At 44.2% G+C, this 19263-nt stretch overlaps 1 protein-coding gene across 3 annotated transcripts in view; it reads left to right on the forward strand.

Annotated features, from left to right (window-relative positions):
* ZNF106 (zinc finger protein 106) overlaps positions 1–19263 on the forward strand; it is a 72316-nt gene that overhangs the window by 35721 nt on the left and 17332 nt on the right. The window contains exons 11-16 of one of the 3 annotated variants that reach the window (XM_074955644.1): positions 9493–10261; positions 10773–10828; positions 12013–12158; positions 15993–16127; positions 17683–17799; positions 18865–19056. In XM_074955644.1, the coding sequence (XP_074811745.1) occupies positions 9493–10261; positions 10773–10828; positions 12013–12158; positions 15993–16127; positions 17683–17799; positions 18865–19056 (1415 nt within the window). Of the gene's footprint in view, positions 1–9492; positions 10262–10772; positions 10829–12012; positions 12159–15992; positions 16128–17682; positions 17800–18014; positions 18183–18864; positions 19057–19263 lie in introns of those variants that run through there. The other 2 variants (XM_074955645.1, XM_074955646.1) reach the window with 2 other exon arrangements.

Raw genomic sequence — 19263 nt, forward strand, 5'->3', positions numbered from 1 at the left:
GTATTCATGAGCGTATGATCAGTATACTTACAAATAGGCCAGACCTAGGGAAAAGTGTCTCATCCTGGTGTGCTCTAGCATGATCAAGTAGGGTCTGACAAAGAGACATGCATTTGAAAGTTCTCTCTACTGTTCAGCTAACTTGTTAGCTTTAGCAAAAACCCAGTTTGAAGCAGTTTATCCTTGTTATTTTCCTTCCTCATTTCCTCCCCCTCTTTGCTTACCAACAGAACAGTGGGAAGGTTTTTCTTTTTCTTTAAGACATTTTGTCTTGTTACTGCAACTGTTCATTTAATCAGTTACTTTTTGAACAATACATTTTTCCAACACTAAGTAATATTACTTATTCTCATAGCCTTCTTTTACTTGCTGATTGTGGCCGTCTCTGTACCAGTCACAAACCAAATATGTATTATTTTCTTAACCATACCTATGCTAATTAAATTTTCATAATTATCCCTACATTTCCCAACTTAAAACCTGCATACCTAGATAGGTTTTACTGTATTAAGCATTTAAATTATTTTGATAAATGACCAAAATTGGATTGACTGTCTCTACCATGGATATAATCCCACATTGAATGCTTGTTCCCCCCAGGAGGGGCTAGCCAATTCCCTGTTACACTTTCCTGTTTTGTTGTTGTTTATTCAACAAGGTGTTCAGAGGTTCTGGCCACTAAACTTTTAAGATCCAAGCTTAAAGAAGGAATGGAATTTCCAAACTCAGGTACTGCCTTTAAAGCATCCTTCTGCAATTTAAATGTTGCCTATATTTCAGTTACATTATGAAAAAACTGGCAGCTGATACGTTTTTATTTATCACCACATGAAATTCAGGTGTGAAACAGCATATAGGGCAATTAAAATAACATACCCTGGGTCCATGCTGGATGTGGTCCCCCTTCATCCATCACACAATACATTCTCAGTAGAGGTAGCTTTTATTTTACCAGATTTCTACATCTCAACTGTACTGAGCAATTTATAGACTGGTCCCCCACCTTGTAAGCCCCCATGCCAGCAATTCTGTCTGTAAGACATTAAACCTACACATGTAAGTTTATCCTCCAGGTGCAAACAGTAGTACAAGTCTGGGGCTTTTCAGATCTTGTCATTGTCTTGCAACAGTATTTGAGGAGAGAAAACAAACTTTACACCATGTGGGCTGCCGTGGTTTCACATTTAACTTCATGATATTGGACCTTTGTTAACTTTCTTACCATGTACCAACTGATACCACCTTTCTTGAGCGTACCAAATTTAACTTTTTTTCTGTGGTGATGAAAGGGCAAGTTTTCATGCTCCGTATCATTTAAGGCTGCATTTACTTTATATAGCAGGTTTCAGAGTAGCAGCCATGTTAGTCTGTATTCGCAAAAAGAAAAGGAGTACTTGTGGCACCTTAGAGACTAACCAATTTATTTGAGCATAAGCTTTCGTGAGCTACGAAATGGATGAAGTGAGCTGTAGCTCACAAAAGCTTATGCTCAAATAAATTGGTTAGTCTCTAAGGTGCCACAAGTACTCCTTTTTATATAGCAGGTATCCCCCACATACTGAACGTTATCATTAGAACACATTGACAATCCCATACTTCCTTTAAAAGCAATAATGTGTATATTATATACCATTAAAGTTTCTTTAATGAGTCCTTGGTATTGCTCATTCAGTGAATGCAGTACATTTTCTGCAAGCTTCTGTTTAAATGCTTGGTCATGTTCCCAAAACGTGTCTCTCAGCTTGGTTTCAGAGTGACATACCAATCCCAGACAGCTCATATCCCATGCCTTTTCCACAAAGCTCCTTCACATTTCATTACTGCCCCACCTTGGCAGGCTTATGCATTTTAATACACATTTGTGTCCAGAAAGTCCTTTCAACAGTTCTTAACCATATTTCACCAAATTCCAGTGGTCACAATCCATTAGATAACTGCAGTATGTGCAGTAACACTGGCACATAAATAAATTGAACATCATTGTACAACACTTCTTTGAGGAGTCTTAATACTACTAAATTACTGGGGTCTGCCTCCACCCTGGAGCATTCTGGCTTTTCCTTCTCTATGTATGGTATTTGTAGCACCCTTATTCCTACCCTCCTTGATTTCCAAAAGGGTACATATTGATATGCTCATTTCTTGTAAAATTTAATCAAACACAAAATGTATAATGCCCCTCATGTCTAGCCTATATATATTCCTTAAATAGGGATTCACAATCACCATGTTTTCATCTGTTGTCAGGCCACTTGCAGAATTGTATGTGATATCCAGTGACATTGTTTCTTCAGGTAGATGCAGACATGTATTCCACTTAGGTGTGTGCATGCCCAGCGCACTGGAGTCAGATATTTTGCCTAGCAGTACCCATAGAGGGGCAGCACTCATGGCTCTGGCCCCTCCCCTGTTGATATGAGGCAGCACTTCCCCAACTCTCCTCAGTGTCTTCTCACCACCTGTGGGTGGAGCTGGAGCTCTGTGTAGTTCAGTCTTAGCCTAGTTTTTTATCATATGTAGTTTGTGTTAGTAGTTTAATGTTCATGTTAGTTAGTTTTAGTAGCTTTTCCTCTGGTGATGCCCTCCCTGGGGTTCAAACACTGTCTTTTTGTGTGAGGGAGCGACCCTGAGCAGCAATCACCACATGCAGTGCCCGCTTTGTCTTGGCGAGGCCTATCTCAAAGAGCATAGTTCGATCTGCAGATCATTCAAGAAAAGGACTCGGGTGGCCCAGGACCTTCACCTCAAGAAGCACCTGCTTGAACAGGCCATGTGGCCTGATCTGGTACCAATGTCCTCATCCAGCCAACGATCACCCTCTTTTTCTGAGTGCGGCCACTTCACTTTTGGGAACAGGCACACCTCCAAAGAGGTTGAGGAGACATTCCTCATCAACTGCACCAAGGAAAAGGTCACATAAGACCAACTGAGATCGCTTCAGGTCTCGGGGTGACTCTTCTGCCTTCCCCAGAAAGAATGTGGACCAGTACAGGGCCAGCATTGGCAGGCAGCTCCAACCCTTCCCTGGTTCAGAGTGGGAAGGGCAGAAACTTTGTACCATCTACTCTGGTTCCAGCCTCTGCTGTCAGTTGAGTCTGGTACTGATGAGGGAGATGCTGGTACTGACTGTGTCCATGTCATCAGCATACCAGGCAGCCACAGACCTCCTCTGCCTTTTGTTGATTCAAGATTTTTCCAGGGCTGCACCACCTTAGCCCCTCCAATGGAGCAAGATGCTGAACCCTCGTTTGTGAGCACCATATCCCAGTGCTCCCCTTCCAGAAGTAGGGGTAGAGCCAGTATCAGAATCTGTATGGGGAACCCTGGTACTGGGAATCTCGGCACTGTCAAATGTGCTTCCGTGGCAGCTTTCACCAGCCTCTGCCACTATTCAAGTCTGGACAGACACTGTCTTCGGCACTGATATGTTCAGTACCAATGACACTGCCTCCATCAGAAGCACCACTTCCTACCTCGTTCTGGGCAAGGGATGAACGGATCACCTATTTGCTCCCTCTGTCTTGCTCTTCACTTGTCGCTGGGATCCCAAGAGTCCTACATCCAAGTTGAGGTTTTCATCCTCCCGCTCCGCATCATGCAATGAACACCAAGGATCACTAATGGACCGTTTATAGTCCCCAAGATTGTCATCCACCACTTGGTTGGGATGGAGGTCCTTGGCCAGGTGCCTACTGGCTACCAGTGCCCTGTCCATATCAGTGGCCCCTTGCAGTCAGTGGGTTGCCCCTCATTCTCAGAGGTCCTGCTCTTCACCTCGTTCATAGGCAAAATCACTTGCTAGATCTGCATTGGTATCTGCAGACGTCAGCCATCATTCTCCCTGTGGAGCCTCTAGAATATTCTTGTCTGGGTGCATCATCCCTGCAACAAGATCTGGCCTTGGCTCAATTAAGAGCCTCTGCTTTTTTGTCTCCAGCTGAGACTGCACTACTGAGTTCATCCTTCCCTTTGATACTGGAGGACTTTAAGGTATATCAAGACCTTTTGCGCCATGTGGCTGCACCCTTGGGCATCCAGGTGGAGTTCCTGCATGAGACCCCCACGCTGTGGTGGACGTTTTGCAGTCATCTGCCCCTTGCAGAGTTGCTGTCCCAATCAATGTGCTTCTCAAATTGGCTGAAGCCCTTTGGAGTGCACCAGCCTTGATACCGCCAGCAGATAAGCACATGGAAAAAAGTGTTTTGTTCCAGTTGAAGGAACTGAGGGGTTCTATTCACATCTGGCCCTCAGTTCCCTAGTGGTGACCGTGGTATACGACAGGGCATAGCAGGGCAGATTCGGGTCTGCTCCTAAGGACAGACTCTACACAATGGGATCTTAAGGGCAGGAAAGTCTACATATCCTTGTCTCTACAGATGTGAATCTTTAACCAACTTGTTGTCCACATATGATTCCTTAATTGGACAGCTATGTCTGGGTTCACAGACCAGCCGCCCAAGGTCTCACAGGAGGAGTTTGGGGCTTTTGTCAATAAAAGCTCCTTGGTGACCAAAATATTCTTGAGGTCTGCCCTTGACATTGCAGATGCTTCAGCCAGGGTGATGTCCTCTGTGGTCACTGTGAGGAGGGCTTCCTGGCTGCTAAATTCCGGCATTGCACCTGATGTTCAACAGACTATTGAGGAGTTGCATTTTGACAGCCGAAACCTGTTCTCTGACGAGACCGATGACATGCTTCACTCCTTCAAGGATTCTAGGGCTTCCTTGAGATCCATCGGGGGAGTGCGCCACCTGCACTGAGGCAAAACTGTGGTGCTCAGCACCAGCAGCAGCAGTATCGTCCACAGTGTACCTTTGCGCAGCCCTTTTCCCTGGAGCAGTAGGACTACCCTAAAAAGCAGGATAGATCCCACAAGAGAAAGTGGTCGGGCTCAAAGTTCGGCCAGCCTACACACCCTCCCTTGGCTTCTAAATGCCTGTTTTGACTCCTTGTTCCAGTCCATAGCTCCTTCCTCCTCGTCGTCCTGCCCCTTTGGGGACAGACTGGCCCCTTTCTTACAGTGCTGGGGTCTCTATTACTTCCAACAACTGGGTCCTGCACACCGTCAGTCTCCACTCGTCCTCCATCTCTTTTCAGGGATCCTGTCATGACATTGCTCACCAAGCAGGTCAGCTCCCTGCTGGCATTGGGAGTGGTGGAGGAAGTTCCGCTGGAACGACTTCTACTCCAAGTACTTCCTGATACAGTAGACGCTCATTAGTAGCAACATATCAGTGCCCTTTTGCTATGTTGCTCCTAAGCACCTGTTGCTGTTACGGGGAGTGTTGTCTGACTAAAGGCACTCTGCTTTTTCTGATCCATAAAACAGCTACAGTACACACTAACAATCTATAATGTAACAGAATATATGTCTTATTACTACAGTATTACATTAGTTTACATACTGTACATTTTAAATGTGCATTTGTAGCCTACCACCATATTATATCAAGAAAGTGGTATTAATTGAGTTAATCTTAGAAAAGTATCCAGTTTTATTTTTGTTTTAAAAAAAATCAAACATCAACTATGACAACAAACACAACCTTTTGCTCTTACTTGTAAACATTTTTTGTACTCCTACTTAACTGTAATGCTTTGTACGTGTTGTCCTGATTAAGAGCATCTACTAAGCAAAGAAATAATACTTTTAATTTAGGTTATTGCAGTATGCAAGTAAGTGGAGCATGTGATGTCACATCACGAACGTTGCTCTTATGTGGTGGCTATGTTGCTGTTACCGAGTGGACTATTCACGGTAGGGAAAGTGTGATCACGGGAAATGTTGCTAATAAGCAGCGGTTGCTCTTACAAGGTTTTGCTTCAAACAAGTGTCTATTGTACCCAAATTCAGGGGAAGGATGAGACCCATCTTCTACCTTTGCGGCCTTAACAAACATCACATATAAGATTCCAAATGTTGGTTTGTTTGTTTTTGGTTTTTTTTTGTTTTTTGACTATCCTCCCCATATTATCTCAGAATGATTGGTTCGCTGCTCTGGACCTCCAGGATGCTTACTTCCATGTGGCAAGTCTGCTGAACCACAGGAAATTCCTGCACTTTGTTGAAGGAGAATGCCATTTTCAATACATGGTCCTGCTATTCAGCCTCTTCTGCTTCCTGAGTTTTCACCAAGTGCCTGGTCGTGTTTACTGCATATTTCAGGAGAAAGGGAATCCACGTCTTCCTGGTCAGTGATGACTGGTTGCTATGGGGCAGATCCAGAGAGGAAGTTCTTGCTCACATCAGGACCACACTGTGCTTGCTTGACCATATTGGCCTCATTCTAAATGCCAGAAAGTCAATCGACTCCCACTCAAAAAAAAAAAAAAAAATGCGTACCTGTTAGATTCCACAAGATCTAGGGCTTACCAACCGACCACTTTCAGGCAATTCCATGTCTTCCTCAGTCTGCAGTCTCAGCCTTCTACAGCCGTCCGGATGTGTCTGAGCATGTAGGGCCACATGTTCACTTGTACACAGGTGATTCAGTTTGCAAGGCTATGCCTCCATCCCTTCAAATGTGGCTCAAGATGGTCTACCACCCCAACTGTCATTCACTGGACAGGCTGGTTTGTCTCCCTCCGCTAGTCCTAAACTCCTTACAGTGGTAGACGTGCCCACAGAATGTTTTGTGTGTACAACCTTTCATGAGTAGTGTTCCAGAGTATTCAGATTCTAATGTCTAAACTGTATTATTAAATCTATTCACCTAAATTTGGGTTGTTGCTGATTTTATACTCTATGTATCATATGACTTTTAAAAAACTAACTTTGTATCTGTGGATAATCTAAGCACTATACCCAGATGTACAGACACACTTTTCCCAACCTATATATTATATAATTTTTTAACATTAGCTTTAATAACAACATTTTTACACCTGTACTGCACAGGTTCAGCCTGAATGGGGAGAACCCAAACAGCAAATCCTGTGACTACAGTCCCTTTTTGGTGATAGGACAACCCCATAACATATATTGTCCTATTCTCAGCATACAGCCTTTCAGAATTTAAATTACACCTCTACCCCGACATAATGCGACCCGATAACACAAATTTGGCTACAACGCAGTAAAGCAGCGTTTTGGGGGGTGGGGTTGCGCGCTCCGGCGGATCAGCTCGTCAGCGTGTCTGGCTCCGACACGCTGCTCTGAGTGGTGTGTTAAGGGTGCCAGGCCGGGGCCGAGGGGTTTGATAAGGGGCAGAGAGTCTTGGGGGGGCAATCAGGGGATGGCGGGGGTTGGATGGTTCGGATGTTCAGGGGTGGGGAGGTCAGGGGATGGGGAATGGAGGTGTTGGATAGGGCGTAGGAGTCCGGGGGGGGCCTGTCAGGGAGTGGGGGTGTGGATAGTTGTCGGGGCAGTCAGGGGACAGGGAGCAGGTGGTGGGGTCCTGGGGGTGATTAGGGATGGGGGGGTCTCTGGCTGGGATGATTTAGTTGGATTGGCCCTGCTTTGAGCAGGGGGTTGGACTAAATGACCTCCTGAGGTCCCTTCGAACCCTGATATTCTGTGATTCTGAAGGGGGCGGTCAGGGGACAAGGAGCAGGGGGGCTTAGATAGGTGGTGGGGTCTTGGGAGAGGTGGTTGGGGCGGGTGGTCTCTGGAAGGGGTAGTCAGGGGACAAGGAGTGGGGGGGTTCTGAGGGATCATTCGGGGCAGGAAGTGACTATTAACAGAAATGCTCGAGGCCAAAGCAAGTTCGATATAACGCGGTAAGATTTTTTTTGGCTCCCGAGGACCACGTTATATCAGGGTAGAGGTGTATGTACTGCACATGGCATAAAGGGTTAGGGCTCCCTTTTTAGAGAGAATTTCTCCAGGACACTCTAGTGGAGTACCACAATTAACATTCCTGTTGGTAAGGGTGAAGCGGTGTTTGAGCGGACAGACTTCAGTTTGGTGGTCTTCCAGCAGCAAGGGCCACTAGTCTAGGTCTAGACACTGTACCATTTTTGATTTTACCAGACAAAAGATACTTTAAGAGATTATGAGCAAGGTACAGTTTTATGCATCCCTACCCCACCAGGTATCTAAAAATGTTAGAGCCCACCAAATAGCCAATAAGTATTTTTTTTCCCACACGGAGTTTACTGCTTTTCAACTTCATTAAATACCTTGGGAGTATAAGAAATCCTTTCTTCTTTGTCATGATATCCTGAGTTAACAAAGGTGAAATAGTTGTGTCCCTGGTTGCTACAAACAATCCAAAAGGTTTTGTGTAATGTAGGGTATCCGATGAAGTGAGCTGTAGCTCACGAAAGCTTATGCTCAAATAAATTGGTTAGTCTCTAGGGTGCCAGTAGTACTCCTTTTCTTTTTGCGAATACAGACTAACATGGTTGCTACTCTGAAACCTGTAGGGTACTAGGAACTGGAGCTTGTGCTAAAGCCTCTTTTAATTTATACGTTGCCTGGGTATGCTGGGGGCGTCCATTCCCACTCTACCTTTTTCTGTAGGAGCTGGTAGAGCGGGTGCGGTGATGGCTGCATGATCAGGGATTAAAGCCTGACAAAAGCTGTAATGCCCAGCAGCGATTGCAGTGCTGTTTCAGAAATAGGGCCGCTCTAAAATCACTTGCACCTATTTATCTGGAGCCCGCAGCTGGGTTGTATGGTTAGTCCCAGGAAAGAAGCCTCTTGCTTTACTAGCTGGGAATTTGTTGCTAGGGAAAACTGTCTCATCCTAGTGTACATCAGCATGATCTGGTAGAGTCTGTTAAAGAACCATCAGATTCATGGCTTTCTTTATAAACTTCAGCGAACTTGCGAGCTTTAGTAAAAACCCAATTTTGAAGCAGTTTATCCTTGCTGCTTTCCTTCTTCCAAGGCTTTTCCTTTCTTATCTCCTCCCCACCTCCTTGCTTACCAGCAGAACAGTGGAAAGGTTTATGCTTCTTTCTTTTAAGACTGTTTCTTTGTCTTGTTACTGCTGCTTTTCACTTAATCAGTTATTTTGAACCATACATCTTTCCCACACTGTAAGTAATAAATAATATTATTTATTCTCATGACCTTCTTTTACTAGCTGACTGTGGCCTCTTCTGTACTAACACAAACCATAAAGCAGATATATTATCTCCTTAAGCTAACTTTAAGTCTTTTAATTTCATAACTGTCCTTGCAGGGATCCAAAATAAAATGTCTAAATAGCTGTTGCAAGTGCACTTTGTTTTGGGATAAGTTTGTTCTTAAGGTGAATTCCACTTGACATGCTAATGACACTTTTTAAAAAAGTGTTAATAGCTGATTGGCCTTACTTTGAAATAAGAAACCGACAAGGCTTGCATAATGAACACAAGAAGTATGTGCACTTCTTTCAGTATTCAGAAAACATTCTACTTTTAAACCTACAGCTATGTTATGGATGTAAATTTTCAAATAGATTGTAATCATTCGTGGAGCTTATTAATAATAAACCAAGGGGGGTTTTATGCATAAATATGAATTACTGCAGAGTGAACACATGGTTCATCTCTTTTCTTCAGTAGATATCGGCCAGAAAACTTCTGTGTACCCAGTTATCTCCGCAATCATGTCCCTGTCAGAGCTGACTACTTGTTTCCAACAGACTAATCAAGATGTTCACAAGGCTGCCTCAGATAAGGGCCGGACCATACTATCACCATCTACTCTCAACAAACAAAAAGGGGCGATTGAAACCCTGACTGAAATCACCTTACCAGAACAGTGTAGCAGCTCTGTTGCAAATCAGTCCCTCTCTTTAGAAACACCTTTGGACAAAGATCCAACACTACCAGCAGAACAGCCTGAGCATCTGGCAGAATCCACTCTGGTCTCTGCAGAGAACAAAGGAAAAAAGAGAAGGAAAAAGCTAAGGAAGAAGAAAACATTGCGAGCAGCCCATGTACCTGAGAACAGTGACACAGAACAGGATGTTATTGACTCTAAACCTATTAGGAAAGTCAAGAGCGGGAAGGTGCCCACAGCGGGAAAGGTTACTACATCCACCTTTCCAAGACAGGAGGATGGGGGTACTACTCATGAAGTAGAGAGGAACAGAGATGATGATGAGAGTGATGCCTCTCTGGAATTAGTAGAAACTGCAAACCCCCAGTTTGAGGTGGTGGCCATCAACTCATCAGAGTCAGGAGATGAGAAACCAGACAGCCCATCTAAGAGGGACACCATGAGATCCTCAGAGCAAGCTTCAGTGGAGGCATCTCGCTCTGGTTATGATGAAGTGAGCTCCACCAGTGAGATTGGCACAAATTATAGGGATGACATCAGTAGAAGGTGAGGTGGAAAGTGGGATTATACTAGATCAGGACAGATTTCTCACATAAGAAAGGTCTTCCAAAATTGTAATTCAAGGGCCATTTTTTCCTTGTGTGAAAAGCTTAAAACACAGTGAAGTGGGAGCAAATCTCATTCCTCAATGCTTCCAGCACTGAAATGAGAAAAGATGAATATTTATGCCTGTACATGCTGGTAGTATAACTATTTGAATCTCTTCTCCATGTGCATACAAAAACAGTGTTCATGCACTGTTCCTTACTAACTTCTGCAGTAAGTAAAGTAAGGCCCCCTTCAGAGAGGAGTACTTTTTTTTTTTTTAAAGGAAAATTGCATAGGGCTGTTAGCAGTGAGTACTTTCATAGCCCACAGAGGACTCCTATACTTTCCTTACAATACTTCTGATAAAATATCCTATTCTGGAGTATCACTGAAGTTCTCTAAGTACATTTCGCTACCTTTCCTGAATACCAACAAGCAAAGTCTAATCTCTCTACTCTTTATTTTACAGTGTTGCTGAGACTCGCCCTTCCATATCACCAATGAGATGCTCAAAGAACTCCTCAGGTATATTATTGGTGTGCTTTGCTACGTTAAATGCGTATAGGATATCTTCTGGAAATTTGAGTTAGTCCAAATGTGCTTGCAAAATACTACTGTTCTTTTTGCTCTTCAGAACTTAAACTCAAAATAAGAGTGGAAGACACTGCATAACGATAGTCAACATGGATCACTTACCCTATTCCTCATTAGGTGCACTGTGCCTGTTTACCTTCTGATCCACAGTACCTTTTGGGTGGTGGGGTGAATTTTAGTAACATGCGTAATGTAACTGTTTGGCTATGTAGAAAGTCCCTCTTCTGGGGATAAACTAGTACAAATGCTAAAATACAGACAAGACCCTCCTTCCTCCCAGGATTCAAACAGCTGCCTCAGTGGTCATAAGAGTTCATCAGTTCTTGTCCCTGATTGCTGGGGTAGATAGCAGATTTTTCCCCTCCCCTGAGCTCAATAATCTTTGCAGCTTCTCCTTAGGCTCCATTAGTCCTTTTGGTGCACGTGTGTTGCTCACTCACCTGTGCCTTCCCTGAGCTACAGCCACAGTCCTTAAATTGTGGAGAGTGGCCAGCTCTAAGCCCAAGACTGTTCTGCTCCACTACTTTCCAGGGACTGTGTAGGCCTTTTCCGTGGTCTCTTTAAACAGCCCTCTGCCAATCCCTATCTAGGCTCCTTTTCCTGTTCCCACAAGGAACTATTGCCTGTCTCTCTTCTGATGAGCTTCCCCAGCAAGCTGTTCTATGCCCTGGATTTCTCTGCTGCTAGCCTTTCCAGGTCAAGCCCTGTTACCAGCTTCATTTCCAGATTTTTTCTCTGGGCTATTTTGGAGACATTTCTCAGCACATCTTGTGCCTTCTGGGCATCACCTCATAGTGAGAGAAGGCTGTCTGCTTTTATAGCTCATTAGGCAGTCACATGACCCCTTGGTGATTCATGTGCTCCACCTGAGAACTACAGCTCTTAGTCCCTGACTTTAAAGGGACTGAGGCCCCATAACTGGCATCCTGACCACCCCTGCTCTTAAAGGGCTAGAGGTCTATTACATTTTTTTTTGGTTGGTTGTTTTACTTGCGGACCTTTTTGCAAAATGTGATAGTCAATAGTACGGATAGTCTTATTACTTATGCAAAGTTTGTGTGAATAAAACATTCTGATTGTTAAAGCACAAGCTTTGATAACTCTCCATTCTGCAGAAGTGTCTTCAGAGCCAGGTGAGGATGAAGAACCTACGGAGGGGAGTTTTGAGGGACACCAAGCTGCAGTGAATGCTATTCAGATATTTGGGAGTGTGCTTTACACCTGCTCAGCAGACAAAACTGTCCGTGCCTACAATCTGGTTGTAAGTAGGGTTGTCATGGAGAGAACGTATTTTGCAGTCTTTAGATTTTTGTAAAGCCCTTTTTTGTGTTTAGAAGAAATCTTCTTAAGGAATCATTTATAGTGGGTTTTTTGTTTTGGTTTCTTTTTTTATCATCTATAAAGTTCCCAAACTTTTCTGTAATAGTAATGGCCAGTCCAAACTAACCCCATTAGGGCTTTTGCATGCTTGCTTCCAGCATGAGAAATATGGCTTGGTGAAAGATTTTATGTAGAAAATGTTCTTGAAGAGAAATTGTATATATTTTTCTCTTTAAAGAGAAGCTTGGTTTTCACTGCCTTTTTAAGAATGTCAGTTAGTTAGCAAGTACCATTCGAGACGAGAGGAAGTTTAGTCACTCCCTGTTGCCCATTGGGGTTGGAGAAAGTATGTTAGTCAAATGAGAATTGGTCTATAATCCTTTCGCAGAGGCCGGAGTTTGTGACCACCACCACAAAACCAACAAACCTTAAACAAAAAGCCTTCTTTCATTTCTTGTAGGATATATTTTTATTAGGAAGATCTACTGAAATACTGGCTGACCATAGCTTAATAAAATCTTACAAATGATAAGCAATCAGAGTTCAAGAAAACTGCCAAAGATACAAAGCTATATAGGTAGTGCATTCAGACACATAAAAAGGCATAACATTTTAAAGTAAAATCACACCACCAAGGATCTTCAGATCTTGTTCTTTAATCCAGTGAATTAATAATAATACTTGATAATAGGGTGTTTTTTTTTCATCCATAGATCTCCAAAGTGCTTTACAAGAATGGGACTAGACCAGTGGTCTCCAACCTTTTTACACCTAAGATCACTTTTTGAATTTAAGGGCAACCCAGGATCTACCCTGCCCTACTCCGTCACTTGCTCTCCCCCACCCTCACTCACTTTGACCAGGCTGGAGGAGGGGGTTGGGGTTTGGGAGGGGGTGTGGGCTCTGGGCTGAGGGGTTCGCAGTGTGGGAGGGGGCTCTGGGCTGGGGCAGTGTTGGGGTAAAGGAGGGAGTACAAGGTGCTGGCTCTGAGAGAGGGGTCAGGGCTGGGGTAGGGGGTTGGGGTCAGTGGTGTAGCCAGGTGGAGAAACAGGGGGAGCAGAGATTTTAAAAAAGGCGCCACTCGCTAGTACTCACCCGGCAGCGCTCCGGGTCTTTGGCGGCGGGTCAGGTGGCACTCTGGGTCTTCAGTAGCACTTCACTCGCTCCAGTCTTCGGCAGCACTGAAGGCTTCCTCCCCCGCCACCGCAATGCCACTGAAGACTGGAGCGAGTGAAGGTCCCAACGCCGAAGTGCTGCTGAAGACCCGAAGCGCCGCCTGACCTGCCGCCAAAAACCCGGAGCGCCGCCGGGAGAGTAAAAAATTTAGAAGGCGCCAAAGAATTAATAAGGCATCATTTCTGCTCAGTGGGGGAGCGGCCGCTGCCCTGTTCCCGCCCTAGCTATGCTTCTGGTTGGGGTGTGGGGGGAGCACTGGGTGCTGGCTCTGGGAGAGGGCTCAGGGCTGGGGCTTGGAGTGCAGGAGGGCGTTCAGGTGCTTGCTCCGGGAGGGGGCTCAGGGCTGGGGGTTGCGGTGCGGCCTCCCACTGGGCAGCATTTACCTCCAGTGGCTCCTGGTCGGTGGCACAGTGTGGATGCCACTAAGGCAGACTCCCTGCTTACCTCAGCCCCACACCACTCCTGGAAAGGGCCAATACGCCTCTGCAGCCCCTGGGAGGGGAAACTGGGGGCGGGCGGCACATGGCTCTGCACGCTGCCCCTCTCTGCAGACACCGCTGCCACAGCTCCCCATTCACAGCCAGTGAGAGCTGCAGGGGTGGTGCTTACAGGCAGGAGCAGCATTCGGAGGGAGACCCCTGCCATCCCCCTGGGGCCCTGCTGGCCGCTTCTGGGATCTGCATGGGGCTGGGGCGGGCAGGGAGTCTGTCTTAGCAGCAGCCCCACTGCGCAGCCGGAGATAGCAATCAACGGGGAGATCCTCCAGGATCGACCAGTCGATTGTGATGGACTGGTTGGTGACCACTGGACTAGACCTTTGGTTTCCTGGTTCTCTGGACCAGTGGTTCTCAACCTTTCCCAACTACTATACCCCTTTCAGGAGTCTGAAGTCTGAGCCCTGCTGCCTAGGGCCCAAGCATGTAATTTAGCTTTGTGGGGTCCCCTGTGGCATGGGGCCCCAGGTAATTGCTCTGCTTGCTACCTTCTAACACTGGCCCTGCATTTGCAACCCCTCCTATATCCATTCTACAACCCCCCTGGGTGTTGTGACCTCTAGGTTAAGAAACACTGATCTAGATGAGTTGATGCACCCCCTGGAAGACCTCTGTGTTCCCCCAGGGGTATGCATACCCCTGGTTGAGAATCACTGCTCTGAACTATGCTGCTTTTCTAGACTCCTTTTATCCTGACAGTACTTGCACAATCTATACTGTGTAAGTGTGCTGGGATTTCTTTGGGACTAAAATTATAACAGTGCATTGTTCATTATGAAATTTGGATAAAAATCTAGTGTCCCTCATTACATCTTCCTTTTGCTGAAGTAAACACCACTGTAGCAGGAAATGTGTGTGTGTGTGGGAGGGTGGGGGGTTGTGAGGCTCCCTGGGGTACCAAGGTTGTGAGGCAGCTTGCTATCACCTGCCTTGAGCATGAGGAAACCTTGTGGTTTCCTGTCAGGGTCAGCTCCCCAACTCTGCCAGCCACAGACAGCACAAGGATTCTCCTTTCAGCTGACGCAGGCTCTGCCATCCCTTTGCGGGTTAGCAATAGATATACTCCAACCCCTAGGTGTCTCCCTGGAGTCCTCAGCCCCTTAACCACTGGACAGTCACATAATTCCCAGATCCTCTGCTCCCAAAGGAATAGTACACCCCAGTTTACCAGTTGCAACCTGGATCACAGTTCCACTAAACACCTTGCACTTAGATTTGTTTATAGTGAAAACAAGAATTAAGTTTATTTAACAAAGAATGGGAATTTGAGAAGAAGGAGGTGGGGTTAATGGACCTAAAGGGTTACATATAAAATAAAATCATAACACTGATTCTAGAGCTTGAACATATTTAACAAGAGGGCATCTTGTTAAATAAGGTACTGTTTATCCAAAGTCGTTGTCACCACATTTTTCAACTAGGATGGCTGAGACCCTCCTTTTATGAGACCAAACCCACTGGCAGCTTGTCTTCCCAGATAAAGGATGCCAGGGCATCTTTCTGCACACATAGCTATATTAGACCAGTCCTTTTTGTTTTTTTACCTGCAAACAGGTTTCCCTTCCTCGCTGTTTACCTCTTCCTGTTAATTTCTTCTCTTGAAGTCCCTGCACTCTCTTCATGAGCATTTGATTCAGTATCCAAATATACTTCCAGTATAAGACACACAATTAACGATGCTCAGCCAAGGATATAAGTATCTGCTACCTCCTTTCTGGCGGAATCTGTCTTAAGGTATGCCATCTCTGGGTGACTGCCTCTATCTCCAGGCTTTAAGAACATAACTTCCAGTATATATAGGCATCTCCTTACATATTATCTGCACATACATTTTGCAAAGATTATGATGATCAGTGTGATACAGGCTTTCAGTAGGGATCTCACATGATATTCTTTGATGAACTACCACACCCAGGGAATCTGTGTAACCCTTACGCATCTCTGTGCCCCCTGCCAGTTAGCATCAAGAGTTCCTTTGGTCACAGAATTCTGTTGCTTTGCTGGGATCTGAGAGTATGTGTAGATTTGTGTAAACATTAGGTAGAGGGAGAAAATTAACCTATGTTATAGTCTGCACGTTAACAGACTTTGTGCTCTACTTTTAGAACAGGAAATGTGTGGGTGTCTTTGAAGGACACACTTCCAAAGTGAACTGTCTCCTGGTTACTCAAACAAATGGGAAGAATGCAGGCCTCTACACTGGCTCTAGTGACCACACAATCAACTGTTACAATATCAAGGTATTCATAAACATGGTATTAAACTTTGCACCTTTGTGTGAGAATCTCAAGCGGCTTTTCAAGCATAAATGAACCAATCTTTCAAATCCCCATGAGCTAGATATTAGCCCCATTCTACACATGATGAAACAGTGACCTACCCAAAGTCACAGATCAAGTCAACGGCAGAAACGGAAATATAACGAAGTTTTCTTCGGACTCCCAGTTCTGAATGTATGTGTTGTGATACAAAGATTTGGACAGTATGAGTTGGTATGGTTATTCAAATTATTCCAGACAAGTGCCAATAAAAACGTATTATCATATTTCGTGTGCTACATATTTTACAGAAACTACTTTAGAAATGTTTGAGTTCAAAAACAGGTACTTTTTTTGGTATTCTTCAGCTTTTAAAGTCAAGTTCTCTGATGCAGTGAGTCTTCAGTGTACAGGCTTTTGAAGTGGAAACCATTATGAATTTTACAAACCTCTTAAAAACAAACTAGTAGATATTCCATATATAAATGTCAGTAGTTAGATCAGTATCTTATGTTGTGGAAGGGGTGTATACTATTTGACGTCAGGTTTATTGCCCTAATGAATTGTGAGATGTCAGGTGGTCCAGGACAAAATATTAACTTTTGTGGGCTTCTGGCTAATGTAATTGAAGGAAAAGTTGCACATTCCCTGGTGGACATTCTAAATGTTTGGAATATTAATAGTCCTGGCCAAAGATGAATTAGTGGGCTAGGTGCAGGTGAGCTAGTCAAAAGGGATAAATTGTATTTATCATGCACTTGGATAAATTCTGGTATATTAAGTTTCTATGACTGACCCAGTATTCGTCAAAGTTTCTGTATCTGTTTTACAGTAACTTAATAATGGCTGGTTTCTGAACAATATCACTGTGCTGCCCCATTCTACTGGCCAGTTTTTGAATTCAGTAGGCTCTTTACTCAGGCATAGAGGGTAATGGCAAGTTAAATGAGGTAAGCAGAGGTAATTAGGTGGAAGACAGCCACTTGGAAGTGCACATCTCCGTTAACTTGTATTTTTTTCTGACTTCCTCAGTAGTCTATGAAAAGTGCATTTCACTTGGGAGTATAGGCAGTACAGCTCTCATGGGAGTCAATGGTGTTCTGAGAGGATGAAGCTGAGCTTCTCATACCAGAGGCAAAGGAGCAAGTTGGAAGAGAGCTGCTTAATCTGGCCTCTGTCAGGGATCAATGAAAGTGAGAGTGAAAGTGGTCCTTGACCTTGAAGGATTGTGGAGTAGATGTCTGCTTCCTATGGACAAATTGTTTTAGGTCACTGATCTGTGGAAAGATAATATCAGCTGACTATCATTTATGCCACTTCCCCTATGGGGAAGTTACTAAGGAAGTTGAGTTGGGGTGGGAGTGAGCTCTTGGAACAAGAGCTTCACACAGACAGAAGAACTTCTCCATTACTGGAGAAAAGCAACACAATTCATAGGCAAGACAAATGGCTCATTTCAGTTTTTCCCAGTTATCTAAAAATAGTCTCCCAATTTTTCCACTAATGACAAAAGCTGAAACTATTTGTTTCTTGTCAGACCAAGGAGTGCATGGAGCAATTTAAATTGGAAGACCGGGTGCTCTGTCTGCATAGTAGATGGCGAATCCTGTACGCAGGCCTGGCAAATGGCAATGTGGTCACTTTCACCATAAAGGTCAGTGTATTTGAAAACTGGTGTGTCAACCCATATTGAAACAGTTTTAGCAGGTGGTATTCTCTTTTTCTTCCCACTCTCATTTCCAATTCCATTTTGTCTCTGGAATAGCAAAAACATTCATAACTATTGCATATCAAGATAGCAGTTAAGTCATTTCTGTTTCAGTATTTACATGTCCCTGGATGAACTTTCTCCCCTTCACTTTCTTCCAGCTACCCCCTGTGTCCTCAGAAGAATTCCCCTGCCTACCGCCAGGTTCCCTGGAGCTGAACTTTTGTGGGTGATAAAGGCTTAATGGCACTTGCTTCTCTGTGTGCTATGACTCCTCCTCACTAAGACTTGAATGGGGTCACTGCAGAGTGTACGAGATACAAACCTAGGAGAGAGGTATCCAAACAGACCTCTTGTTTGGCAGAAAACTAACCATGAGGCCACAGAATGTTTTAAATAGAAACACAAACTTATCTCATTATTTGCTTAGATTGACTCCAGGCTCATTGCTCAAAACTAACCTAGCAAAATAAGCTCATATTTTAAGGAGATCTAAAAAGAGGGCTTGTTCTGAGAGCTCAAGAGCAGAAGTATCGTGCCAGTGAACTTCAAATTATCTTCACAGAATTTTCACACTAAACGTGAACAAACACACTTCATAATCATGTGGTACTTAAAGAATAATGAAATATCTAAGTTCACATGCCTCATCTAGCAATTCTGTTCTTCTACCACTGAAGAATGACTCTTTCTTACTACTGGTCAAATTGTAAGCACAGCTCACTGGAAAGAAGCTAAATGAATTTGTAATGCAAAACAAACTGTTACGATAAATTAGGAATACTTGTTTAAAGGATATCGGAGGGAACAAAGAATTAGCTTTAGATTTTTAATTATATTTTTAATCTTAAACAGTATTCCATCAGTAGTGGTGGTTGCACCTTTTTGTCTTTTTAGGTATGTACAAGAGTAATATCAGATACGCCTTCAGTCTGAGGAATCATATCCTTGAAGAAGGAAGGACTCAGTGGTCTACATTCCTTTCAATCTTTTGACTTCTTTATTTTGCAGAACAACAAGCAAATCGATACCTTTGAATGCCATGGCCCTAGAGCAGTCAGCTGTCTAGCCACGGCTCAGGAAGGAGCACGCAAGTTGTTGGTAGTGGGGTCCTATGACTGTACCATCAGTGTGCGGGATGCTCGAAATGGACTGCTTCTACGAACTCTTGAAGGTCATAGCAAAACTATACTCTGTATGAAGGCAAGTACCTTGGGAAGTAACAGTTTTTGACAAATGATGTAGTCACTATATTTAAGGGGACTATTCACTTCCATCTGATATTTGAGAGACTTTAACATTTTGATATTCCCATAGATCAGGGGTTCTCAACCTTTTTCTTTCTGAGGCCCCCGCAACAGGTGATAAAAATTGCACACCCCATGTGTGCCACAACAACTGTTTTTCTGC

This window comes from Natator depressus, chromosome 6, assembly GCF_965152275.1.
Source record: "Natator depressus isolate rNatDep1 chromosome 6, rNatDep2.hap1, whole genome shotgun sequence".
NCBI classification, from domain to species: Eukaryota; Metazoa; Chordata; order Testudines; family Cheloniidae; genus Natator; species Natator depressus.